This window comes from Rhinolophus ferrumequinum, chromosome 19 (genome assembly GCF_004115265.2).
Source record: "Rhinolophus ferrumequinum isolate MPI-CBG mRhiFer1 chromosome 19, mRhiFer1_v1.p, whole genome shotgun sequence".
Taxonomy (NCBI): Eukaryota; Metazoa; Chordata; class Mammalia; order Chiroptera; family Rhinolophidae; genus Rhinolophus; species Rhinolophus ferrumequinum.
Window position 1 is genome coordinate 5,596,576 of NC_046302.1, and position 13,673 is coordinate 5,610,248.

At 35.7% G+C, this 13,673-nt stretch overlaps 1 protein-coding gene and 1 pseudogene across 2 annotated transcripts in view; both read left to right on the plus strand.

Annotated features, from left to right (window-relative positions):
• Positions 1-13,673, plus strand: part of SPIRE1 (spire type actin nucleation factor 1) — a 228,606-nt gene that overhangs the window by 17,283 nt on the left and 197,650 nt on the right. For both annotated transcript variants that reach the window (XM_033087714.1, XM_033087715.1), the window contains exon 2: positions 6,885-6,919. In XM_033087714.1, the coding sequence (XP_032943605.1) occupies positions 6,885-6,919 (35 nt within the window). The remainder of the gene's footprint in view (positions 1-6,884; positions 6,920-13,673) is intronic.
• On the plus strand, positions 902-6,380 carry LOC117038653 (lysosomal-associated transmembrane protein 4A-like; annotated as a pseudogene).

Genomic DNA, 13,673 nt, shown 5'->3' on the forward strand with positions numbered 1-13,673 from the left:
GATAAGAGCCAGTAAGTGGTCTGTGCTGGGGAAGTCTGGTAGTTGGTTTTAGTCACTGATTTTGAGTCCAAGGGCTAGACTCTAGTCTCTAGGAAGGTGACTGGCAGTAATAAGCCAAGGCTTTCTTTCTTTTTTCTTTTTTTAAGATAAGGGATTAAATTATAGGATTAGGGATACAAAGTACAGACTAGGTCTCAAAAATGAAGGAGAAATTTATGTTTCAGAATTGGGATAAACTTGAGGTTTATGGCAAAGGTGACTTGAGACTGAAGGTCCAGGCTTGGGGAACACGGGCATCAGATGATCTCAAGGAGGGAGAACCTCCTCAGATTCTGACGAGGGACTGTATTCTCCTTGGAGTCTCTATCATAGACATATTGTCTATGAATGAAGAGACGAATGAGTATTTTTTCCAGGACTGACCTGGAAACCGACCTTGAATCAACTCACGCTCTTGTTTAATATCCTCCTGTAGTTTTCCATCAAATCTAAACTCCTTCTACTGTTCTTAAAGGCCTGTGTGATCTATCCGCACTACCCACCTACCAAACGCTTTCAGGGCCTTACTAGATGCTGAGTCCTGGTTCTGGAACAGGTTCTTCCTCTCACTCTGCATTTAGCTGCTACCCAACTTTAAGATCTCTATTTAAATGTCATCTTCTCAAGGAGTCTTGCCTGACTACCCTGAACTGGGTCATTTCTGTCATTTTCTTTCTCTCCCTTTTCTGTCCTTAATATCATTTATTACCAGTTATAATTGTTTGATCTGATTGCTTTTTTGGTCTGTATTCACTAAAAAGTAAGCCCTATGGGGCAAGGACCATGCCTAGCTTGTTCACACTATTTCATCAATGCTTACCAATAGTTTTCAGTAGATGTTCAACAAATATTTATTGAACGAATGAGGGGGCCGGAGGGGAGCTGGCAGGAGAGCAGGGTATATTTATTGCTATCTTTCAGTTTCAGCATGAAAAAGAACATACTTTCACGTGATCGAAAGAGCCTAAACATTGCCCAGAGTTTGGTCACATAGGATAAATTTGGAGAGTAATTCTGAGAGCTGTTTATTCATCCTAAAAATTGCAGGGGTTCTGTGTCTTTTCGGTGGGCATAGTTTACTTTTGCTTATTTAGTTAATTTGAATCATATTGATAATGTGACTATGATAATCAGTCATATGCTGAAGTTTCTACTCCAAAGACTGCTAACTACCTTAATTTAACAGTATTATTTACCTACATAAACATCTGTGAATTTTTTTCTGAATCTGTGCCTTAATATCCACCAAATAATTGTGTGGTTCATCAGAATTTGTGATGGCCATTTCAGAGAGTATTCTGTGTAAGGTGTAATCTTGAACATCCAAGGCTATGAGCAGCCCTACTAGGGTGTGTTTACTGAAATCTCCTCCCTGGTAATTTGTTGAGCATACCTGCTGAATGGAATTATCTGATTATTAACATTTAAGATTGAAAATGTCTACTGAAGATGACAATGTTGTCTTAGCTGATGAGTTCTTTATGACAGACATTTTATATTAGGACTACTTGTATTATACAACTTCCAAAAAAGCCATGTATTTCCTAGCTCTGTCTTCTAAAAGAGAGAGAAGCAACAAAAATCCATTTTGCAAAGGCTCACCTAGCCCATTCCCCCTCAGAGGAACCAGGACTGCTTAGGAAATTGGCTGACCCCAGGGCTGGGACAGGGAAATTATAAGATAAGCTGGAACATCTTTTTGCACCAAAAAGTAATGAAGTGCTCAAAGAATGATAGAGTGATGTGAAAATGGCACGAGTCCTATGAAATAACTTGTTTCAGTGACCTCTATTATAAAACTGAAAATGCTTTCCTATGAGAGTACCAAAAATTTTTGTGAGAGTGCACAACCACTTATGGTTATTCAGTTTGAACTGGTGACTAAGTTATGGGAATATGGAAAGGTGGTTAAGTATGAAGTGCCTGACCACCTACACTACTCTGCCACCCAAATCCCTGCCCAGACTCTGACCTAAGAATCAGAAAAATTCCAATTACATGACAGCAGAGCTTAAAGGAACCTTGGAAATGATCTTGCCCAATCTATTTGTTTTATAGATGAGTAATCTGAACCTGATGAGTCAAATGACTTGTACAAAATGGCAGAGTGAAAAGTAGACTCCAAGGCTCCTGACCCCCTATCATGAGTATTGGTGTAGATGTAGTTATCTTGTTCCTGTATTCCCACTTGCAGGGATCAGTGGGGTTAGAGGAAGGGATTGCAGGGGTGCTGTCCCAGCTACCTACCATTTATAATATGGGAAAATGGCGAAATACATTCCTTGATTTAACAGTTGGAAATTGCCAACAGCTAAAAAGAGCCCCAAGGGATTTTCATTTGAAAACTTTCAAGTCTTTCATCAATGACTGGCCACCTCACTTTATAGAACCAGACCTAAGGAATCCCTCTAAGCCCTGGAATACTACAGCTTCACTTTGTACAATTCAGTAACTTAAGCTGATGATATCTAGATCTAATCAAGATTTTAGATTATTAAATGCAGTGAATTTGTCCTTTCAGTGAAATAACTTTATTGACTTTTATTAGGTTGAGTTTAATTAGAATGCTAAATTAACTATGTGATGATGTAAAATAAAAGGAAATAACTGAAATGATTTTAAACATTAAGTTTCAAAATATTTCAACATCATCAAAGATAGAGGGATGATTTGCAAAGCAAGGCAAAACTTCAGTGTTTCTCAAAAGGAATGAGCATTTTAATAATGTGTAAGAATCAAGGCTGTGTTTTAGACCCTTCTTTTTAACTCATTCTGAAATATCTGATATGCTCTTAAGATTTACTAGACTAGTTCCCAGGAAATAGAAAAACCTATGTCTTCTTATGAAGAGCTTTAGAACGGTTTTAAGAAACAAACTATGAGGTGTGATAAAAAAATACTGTGAATGTTTACATTAAAAAAAATTTTTACCGTAAAAGACACATCGCCATTAATGCCCCTCAGTATAGTCCTCCTCAATTTGAACACACTTATCCCAACTTATCCCATCGTTCTTGCCACTTTCTGAAGCAGTTGTGGAGGTCCTCTTTTGTGAATGTCATTAGTTGCACTGTCGTAGCTGCCTCTATGTCCTGAATTGATTCACAACGTTTTTCTTTCATGGCCATTTTGACATTGGGGAAGAGCCAGAAGTCACACGGTGCCAGATCTGGTGCATAAGGTGGATGAGGACACCCCATAATGTTTTTATTTGACAGAAATTGCCGTACCAGAAGTGATATGTGACACAGAGCGAGCGTTGTCATGATGTGAGATGAAACTGTTTAACCATTTCATGTTAATGCGTTGTTCGTTATCCGTGATTTACGCCATACTTTAAAACAGCTTCTCTCAACTGTAGCTCACACCCAACTGACTGAACCAAACAAATTGAAACTTATTACTGTTACTAAGGTTCGATGTGCCACTTCCCTTATTGAAGATCCCTGCCTTTCTGTTGGATGGCACTTGGCAACAGCTTTCACTGTATTTTGTGATCACACCTCGTACATCCACGTACTCTGAAAGAGGTTACTTTCTGTTTAAGCTTGTCTTGCTTGATACCATATTTTTCTCTCCTTCCTCCCTTCTTCCTCCTATACAGAGTAGAAACTCAAATGTTTGCTGAGAGGTAGTCTGTGCCTTTCTTTCAGCTATTTCTGTCCACAATACTTTTGTAAGTTAAATTACCATTTCTGTAGAAGTCAAGTATAATTAATCTACCAAAAGCACAAATGTTTTGAGAAGTCATATATAAATAAAAGATAATATATGATATATATATATAACTTTATAATATATATTATATAACAATAAATTAATATATAAATAAGTTATATATCAAACCCTAGTACATAAGCCCATGTATATTAAACTCATTTTATCTATACATGTAATCATTATGACTTATAAATCATTTTTAATTCACAGAACCAAAGGTTCCTCTTTTTTTTCCTGGTCTCAGTTTCAGCCAGAAACTGAGATCTTCAATTTCACATTAAGATCCTTAGGTCATCAGAAATTGTGGGTTTCAACTTTATTTTCATTTTAAGACTTGAGAGGCGTATAAAAAACCATTATGATATTTTTGGTGGTATCATAGACTATAAAGTGTATAAATTCTGGTTAAGCATTAAAAAAATCATAGACTGGGCAGCCAGATGGCTCAGTTTAGAGCGCGAGCTCTGAAGAACGGGGTTGCCAGTTCGATTCCCACATGCTCCAGTGAGCTGCGCCCTCCACAACTAGATTGAAGGACAACGACTTGGAGCTGATGGGCCTTGTAGAAACACACTGTTCCCCAATCTTCCTGAATTAAAAAAGAAAAAATCATAGACTGATAGAACAACCACTCTGGGTTAGGTGCAGGGATAGTAGGCTGGGTTGAGGAAGGAGGTAAGGAGGCTAGTGTTGGTGGAGGGAAAAAGGTGGGGGTAAATGTATATTTGAATTTAGGATAATGAAATTCGAGAAGTGTAGACTGGGGAAATTAAAATTTTTAGTACCCAATATAAATGTTACCTATTCTTTCTGTTAAAACTATTTAATAAATGATTCTCCTGCAAAATAGCTATTTTTTAAAATTAAAAAGTATGTCTAATCACCCAAATTGACAAATAAATAGTTGTACAAATTCCTTAGTATTATGTCTCAATGATGTAGAGAAAATATTAATGTTGGTGTAGCTATATTGTTCAGTTTAGTTATTCTTTAGGTGATCTTTTATTGGAAGAATTATTAGATTAATTATATTGTTTTGTCTAATCATATATTTTAAAAAATCATATATTAAAGAAAATAAGAGTTTGGAACATTTCTACTTTCATTGAAATGGTCTCTGTACCTTTAAATTGGAAATATATTTGGGGAAAAGCCCAAGAATCTTTTAAAGATTTTGAAAGGTATTTCAAAGTATTTTAAAAGGCACTTTCAAGAAATATTTTAAAGTATTTTAAAAAGAAAGTAAGACTTTACAAGTATTTTTATTTTGCTTTCATTAATTTGTATATATGCAAGTTAAATATGTGTATGTGTTTTAGCTCTGTTACAATTGAGCATATTCTTCACATCATTTTCTTTTATTATTTTCTTAAAACTTAAATCTCTAAGCAAGACCTTCTAAAATATTTGATCATTTTAGCACCTTTTATCTGCATTGATTTTTCATAAATAAAGCCACGACCAGAATAGCTCAAATCTTTTTTTTTATTGGGGAATATTGGGGAACAGTGTGTTTTTCCAGGACTCATCAGCTCCAAGTCAAGTGTTTTTTTTTCTTTTTTCAATCTTGTTGTGGAGGGTGCAACTCACTGGCCCGGTGACCTTGGTGTGATGAGCACTGCTCTCTAAGCAACTGAGCCACCCGGCTGCCCCTCAAATATTTTTATCGATGATAAAAAAAGCTAAAATCGAATCAGTGTGCAGGTGCAAAGTTGCTGGCTGGGGCCTGGGCTGGGAGTGGAGTTGAAGATAGTAGTTTGGTTTTGGACTTGGTGACAGAACTATCTGGGTTCAAAACACTGGGCGGAAAACCTTTGTTAGGGGCCCAGCCAAGAACAAGGCCCACGAGATTGCCAGTGGTGTCCATGACTTTCAAGTGGCCCTCAGCTGACCGCTTTCATAGTACCGGGTGCTGTGGAGGGACAATCATCCTGGGGACCTTGTACATGGTGGTAAACCAATTGGTGGCAATTTTGGCTACTGTGGAGGTAACTCATCCAAATTCAATGCCAGTTGTCAACATTCTCTACGAAGTCATTGGCAATTATTACTCATCTGAGAGAATGGCTGATAATGCCTGTTCGTTTTGCTGTCTCTGTTCTTATGTTTATAATCAGTTCATTGCTGGCATATGGGGCCATTTCTTATCAAGGGAATTGGCTTATTCCATTCTTCTGTTACTGGCTTTTTGACTTCATTTTCAGTTGCCTGGTTGCTATCAGTTCTCTCACTTATTTGCCGAGAATCAAAGAATATCTGGATCAATTACCTGATTTTCTCTATAAAGATGAACTCCTGGCATGGACTCGAGCTGCCTCCTGTTTATTGTTCTTGTGTTCTTTGCATTATTCATCATTTTTAAGGCTTATCAACTGTGTTTGGGACCACTATAGTATATCAACAACAGAAACATGCCAGAGATTGCTATGTATTCTGCCTTTGAAGCACATCCATAGTATGTTTTGCCAGTCAATGAAATGGCAGTGAAAATGCCTGCAAAACAACCACCGCCTCCTTACATCCTGCCTGAAGAAATTCTGCCTTTGTCAATAAACCCTATACTATCTTGTCTTGTTTATTTTACAGAATGCTTCAATACAGGGCTCTTCAAACTTGTTTGATATAAACTATATTTTCCTTTATTTAAACATTTCAAACATGAACAAGCTTTTTGGACATCTATTAAAAGTCAGGTTTTTGTTTTTTGCTTTTTTGTTAAGTCTATTTTATTTTAGTAATTTTTGCAGATAGTCTAGGTTAAGCAAGAGCAAAGTGCCATTGTTTGCCTTTAATTAGGGGGTGGGAACGGATATTCTCTACACATTTCCTTTTTTACCTTTGCACTTTCTTTATATAATAGCTTGCATTTTGGTTATTTGCTGCCCTGGATACTTTCAAGAAGGATGAATTAAATATGCAGGGTGAGTGAGTTGGGTATAAGAGCTGGACTTTTCAGTCATCAAAACAGGAAAAATATATAACATTTTAAGGACTGTGGAAGATAATGGTTGCATGTTTCTAATATGTATGTGTTTCTCTCTTTGTGATAAGATGCTTTAATAAATCTCTTAAAATTAAGAAAAGCTAAAATCCTTTGAAAGTAACTCTTTGTATTTTTATTACAGGTAAATTGGGATATTCACATTGTACAGAAACAGAGGTAAGAGAAATGCTCAAATATTTCTTAGTAAAGCAGTTTTGCAGTCCTATGTAGACTAACTTTGAGTACTGAACTATGTCACCATGAGTTTTCAGTGTTCTGGTACTGTGTTTCCCTGAAAATAAGACCTAGCCGGACAATCAGCTCTAATGCGTCTTTTGGAGCAAAAATTAATATAAGACCTGATGTTATATTATACTATATTATATTAACCCGGTATATTATATTGTATTATATTATATTTTATTTTATTATATTATACCCAGTCTTAAGGTCTCATATTAATTTTTGCTTGAAAAGACGCATTAGAGCTGATGGTCCAGCAAGGTCTTATTTTCGGGGAAACATGGTAAGAATGTGTTGAGAGGAGGTATACATCTCTCATGTTTAAGAAGAGTAAAATGTGAAGAATAGTCAGTTACCTTGTCCATATTTTTAAAATATAAGGGAGTGTTATAAAGATTAGCTTAATAATAGTTTAAAATTTTTCTTGTGTTATTTGTGAAATTGAGTTAGCTATGGTTCAGTTTAAGTTTTTTTTTGCCCCATAATCCACTCTAATGTGTCATAACAAATAAAATCATTTAAATATTTTGGACTCCTATGGATCTACATTGGTGTAGGAAGAAAATAGGAACTTGGAAGTTGTATTTCACTAAAATTAATAATGAATGAATTGCTTTGTTACTTGTGTAAATAGGATTATTGATTTTTAATAATTTAAATAATATAATTAAAAATTCAGATTGTGAAATTTAAGAAATGTCCACATACTTCTGTGTGTTCCTTGCAGGAATTTCAAGGATAACATGAAATAGGAGGGCAGCATCCATGAGTTATGTATGTGTGGTGGTCTTTTTTGGAGCTGTTGCATCATCCTTACTTTGGAAGTAGAGACAATTTTTTCCAAATTAGCTCTAAAAATAGGCCAGAACTTAATATTTTTATATTGCGAAGATTTTTGATGTACTGTTCAATATGCTATGAAGGAGTGGGATTTGATTTGAGTCAAAGGCATAAGTTCTATCTATGGTTTCTGATGTGTGTCTTTCTAGCTATGTAATTTTGAGCAAGTAATTTTTTCTTTCAGAATTTGGCTTTCTTATCTACAAAATGTTAGTGATAGTCCCTGTTAACCGCATGGGTTGTGAAATTTTAAAAAGATAATATATGTGAAAATGTTTTATAAACCCTTAAGACACAATTTTATATACGGGGGGTTCCAAAGAAATGTATACAAGTGGACACTTTGTCAGTGTTGCTTAAGCAGTGGTTTGCCGTAATCAGAAGTGTCTGGACGCTGATGGTAACCACTTTGAGTACCTCTTGTAGTTGCAGAAGTCAAACATGACTTGTATTCATCTTTTGTTATTGGTGTATATTGAGTATTACAATTTTAATACAGTTTTTCTTTCTTAAAATGTGTATACATTTTTTTGGCACCCTTTGTATATATGTATATATATCAAGATGATACAAATATAGTCAGCATTCAACTGCATTTAGGTAATGAAATGTGAGGATTTTACATATGAGGCACTAGTAGTCATGTCTCATTATTCTGTCGTATGTTGTACTGACATAAAATCAACATGGTTGTAACATTTTGTTTAGTGCTTGCTTTGTACAGGAGTGTCACTTTATCTTATCTCCTAGCCCTTATCATTTGATCCGTAACTTACTCTGGTCACCAAAAGAATTGGAACCTAAACTGAAGTCTTTTCCAGATTTTTTTGTGTTTTTTTTGGTATAACTATTTGAAGAGGGAAAATCATAAGAAAATGAAAATTTCAATCTGATATTTAGATTACAAAATATGTTCGGGGTATTTTCTAGGAGTAACAGTGGTGGTTACATCTGGGAAAGAGATTGGGATTGTGAATGGTGATTTATGTATATTTGGATTTAAAAAATGATGTCTCTGTATATACTTTGGTAATCAAAATAATAAAAAGGAGGGGCAGCAGAGGCAGTGGGAACTTTTCAAGAAATTTGGTGACTTGAGAGAAGGAGGAAAGAACTTAAGTAGGAAATTTTGTTCCTTTTTTTTTTTTGGGGGGGGGTTAGGGATGTAGATAGTACATTTGGTGGTGGTGGTAAAGGAGCCAAGAGAATGAGACTGGAGTCCAAATTAGAGAGTGGATGTTTGCTCAAACCAGATTTAAGGACTATGTCTAGAGGAAGATGGCTTGACTAGAGCAGTGGTTCTCCTGTGGGAGGGATCTGGGGGCGGGGCGGGGGGGGTGTTCTTGACACGCTTTCAGTGTCAAATTATTTTCGAAGTAATGCCAAGACATTATTTGCCTTTCTACTTTCATTGTCTCAATAGTGTATCATTGTCTCAAGAGTGTACCATGGAGTTGTCAGAGGCCGTGTGACTGTGCAACTGACTATAATACCAAACTGCAGAAGCAGATAGGGGATCTAGCCACCTTTTATTAAGCATGACCTTCAAGTGTTTTGCCAAAATGTAAAATAATACCAACCTTCTCACTATTTTTTTGAAAACAATTTTTCCTTAAAAATGTTACTGATATTACCATGTTTAACGTTATTTTAAAACAGTTTAATTTAAGTGATTTAATTAAAAGCTAAGTTTTAATTTCTAATACAGTAAATGTTGATATCTTACAGATCACATAAACAAAAGTTCCTTGGACTCTTCAGTAATTTTTTAGAATGTAAAAGGGTCCTAAAAACTAAAGAGTTTGAGAACTGTTGGGTTGGGGCATGATGGATAGCGGAGGTGCTTCTTCCTGAGAAGCAGAATTGAGGGTTGAGAGGTAAAACCAGAGCCCTGAGGTAGACAGTGGGAAGTTGAGGGAATCCTTGATACATGGATTTAAGCCAATCTTTTTTGTCAATGAGAAGACGGGGTCATCTTTGAGAGTGAGATTATACTGGATCAGAAAGGTGATTGCTAGAGTCTCTTTTTGCCCTTAAATTGTTTTTCTATTGAGAAAAGAGATTCCCAGTTCTTTTGTAAGTTAAAAGACTGATTAAGCTCTTCTGGCATTCAGTCCAAACCAATAGAGAGGCTGCTCACAAGTTGAGTAGATGAGTAGAAGTGTGAAGGATCTTGGATGAAGCGGAATAGCATATCACCAGTTCCACATGGTAGTGCAGGCTCACATTGGCCTTTCTGAGTTGGAAGGGCTTTTGTTGGGAGGAGGCTGTATGGAGGGTGTTTGTGCTGGAGAACAGAAAGATGGGTTGTTGTGAATGTAGAGCATTTAGCATAAAGCCTGCTTTAATGGATGCAGCATATTGTTATTCTTAGTTGGGAGGTGTAGGGTTTCCTGGGAGGAAGGTGGGCTCGTGGACCCACTAGGAGCCTCAGGGTAACTGTAAGGGAAAACCGAAGCCCTTCATTTTTCTGGGGCTGTAGGACTCTCAAGACATATGGTTGAAATACATAACTTTAAGTTCCACTATTTTTATTTTAATGGTTTTTGTAGTACATAAAACTCATGGTATGGATTATTTTCTAGTTTTACTTATAATTCTCTTTTTAATACTTTTCATAAAAACCAAACAAAATTATGACTTTAGAGAAAGCAAGGAGACCATACATAGGCATTTGATCAACTTTTATGTGATCTTGTCCTTCAAGATTAGCTTAATGTTTCTTAAAATCAAGTACAGTTGACCCTTGAACAATGCGGATTAGGGGTGCTGGCCCCCTGCAGTCGAAAATCTGTGCATAACTTTTGACTCTACAGTTGGCCCTTCCTATCTGCAGGTTTCTTATCCACAGATTCAACCAGCCGTGGGTTGAAAACAGTATTTTCCATTCGTGGTTGGGAAATGCAGCTGGGACTGTGGTTAGGAAAGCAAAAATACTGTTTTCTATCTGCAGTTCGTTGTATCCATGGATGCGAAACTGTGTTTAAGGGCACCCTCACAGTTCTAACCCATGTTGTTCAAATGTCAACTATATTTTTCTTTCTCACTGGAAAAAATTTTAACATACTTGATTATACTAGTATTTTCCAGCATTTAAACTCATGAGGGAAATCTTTCATATAATTTGTTTTAAAAGACATGCAAAAGGCAATTTAATTTTTCCCTACAACTTTTTTTCCCCTCATTTTTTGAAGGTACAATTTACCTACAGTAAAATTTAACATTTTTAGTTACAGTTCTTTGTGTTTTTACAAATACATTCAGTTGTGTTAACTATACCCACAATTAAGTTCTATCACTTCCAAAATTACCCTCGTTCCTCTTGTAGTCATTCCTTCCCCTCCCTCCAGCCCTTGGCAACCACTGGTCTGTATTTTGTCCCTCTGGTTTTGAGAAGTACATGTAGTTTAAACAGTGTGTTGCCCTAACTTTTCCCTCTCTAGAATGGCTCACAGCCCAGACTGGTATTTATAAACTCTCAACTGACTGACCTGTACATGTGGGTACTTATCTGTCAAGAAAGCAGTCCTGATCCATAGTTTAGGGGGAGCTTTCACCCCATTTTACAAGTTTTTCCTACTGCCATCATTTAAGTAGTTTTGTGAGTTATACTCTTATAGTTGAAGAAAATTGCTAAGCAGTTAATACTAAAACATAAAGGATTTGAATTTTCAAGTATTTTAATTGAGGCTTTTTCATTGTTTTTAGCTTTCCAAATTTCGTCACATTCCTGTCTTCTATTAACCACCACTAATTATGAAGCACTCAGAGGCCCTTTCCCTTTAGTAGGAAAGAAGGTTAAATGAATAACTAAAACAATCCTGGTGTTCCCCTTGGTTGATTAGCTGTATTTTAAGTACAATAGGTTAAAACATTATATAAAGTTACATTAACTTTTGCCAATACTTTACTCTTTATAGAGCTAGTTTATAAAAATAGTAGCATAGCAGAAATATTTAAGCTTTACCGAGGGGAATTATTAAAAAGATTCATGTTCACATCTTAGAAATAAACTTCATATATACTGTACATAAATACTTTGTTTCATTTCTACATGCATCTTTAAAAAATACTACTTTAGAGCTTACTACATGCTAAGTACTGTTGTAGACATTAACTAATTCTCAGAACAAATTTATGGAGTAGATGCTGTTATTATTTGCATTTTAGAAATGAGAGCTAAAGTATGGAGAGGTTAAGTAACTTGCACGAGGCCATATAGCCAGTATGTTGCAGAACCACTTCTCTTTACCTTTTGTGTTTGTCTTATCCAGCCTTTATTTATCTGCAATGTAAGGTATTTGCATAACACTGATAATTTAGTGCCCCATTTGGGACAGTGAAATGCCTGAGTGTCTGTATTCTGTGTATGCCTCTTATCTGTGACTATTTCAATTCCTGCCATTACAGAGCCAGGGACTGTGTTCCTGCAGTAAACTGAGCGAAGGAGTGAATTTAGTTCATGAACCTTCAACCCTAGTGGTTAGGTGACTGTAGCGTTCTGTACTAACGTAATTCTGAATTACTCAGAACTACTCAAGAATTGTTCTATATATTTGATCTTCCTGGGAAATTAGACTAGAATTAGTCTGCTTTGTGAGGGAACCCACGACTCATTTTGAGAATAAGCCAAGAAATATACCAGAGTTAGAATCTTGGACTTATTCCATTCTGGTTATATATATTAATAGTTTTTGACCTAACTGGATCAAATGAAAAATTTTTATGTTTCCTGAGCAGCCTAAAATAAACTATGTGGGTGTTTGCTGTTTTAACACAGGCTATAATATTAAAAAATGTCTCTTTTGCCTTTAGTTAAATCAGCCCACTGCACTTTGATTTTACCTCTGGCTCATGTAGATTAATTGTAATAATTGGATGAGTAATGCCTCTTTTAATTAATATTTGATAGCCCTTAGTTAATTTTAAAAGTAATACAAAAACCTAACATGAAGGAAGTATCTAATATTTTAACAAGAATATTTGTATCTGTGCACAACTTTAGCTGCATAATGAGCCTGTTTTGTGTGGTTGTGAAATAGTACTGATACCAAATTAAGTAGATCTTCGAATTGCTAGGAGAAACAAAAAGACCATTATACTATGGGATCTGCTCTTTTAGCAGAAGGCTTTGTTCTTAAATTGTACTTTAAGGGTTTATAACTGGAATTTCATGAAAAGAAGTTAAAATGATGTGTTCTACAAAAGGAGTGGAAGAATAAGCTTTATTAACTGCTGGTAACAGCATTTTCTCCTAGTGGGTAAAAGGAACAGGATAGATGCTCACATTCTACTTCCTGTCTTTTTGGATGAAGGACCCCAAACATGCCTGAATTTACATGGCCATTTGATTGATATTAACTTACATGGTCTGAAAATGGGTTTGTGTGAGTAAATTGTGTCTACTTTTGAGTTTCTGCTTCTGGGTGTTGTCAGTATTAGTAGAGGTTGGTAGTGAGGTATTATTGATGTGATAAGTAATCTCACTTAGATTTCATGTATCATCAGATATCATCAGATGGAGACTGGAGGCATTATGATAGTTACTTGGCACATTTAAAATTTATTTCTCCCTCCTTCCCTGCCTCCTTTTTCTCTTTCGCCCACTCTTCTCCTCTCTGTGCCTCAGATAACATTTATTACCAAAATGGCATTTTAGTGTTACAGTCATAGATGTCTTGAATACAGGGTTTGACCATAGGATACAAAATTTATACTAGTGTTTCTTTGTATAGTTTTAGTGTATTTGCAGATCAATGATAGTTATATATACATGTCTGGCAAAGGATTTTGGAATAACCAAAATTATCTGGGGGTAAACATTTTATTATTATTATTATTATTATAA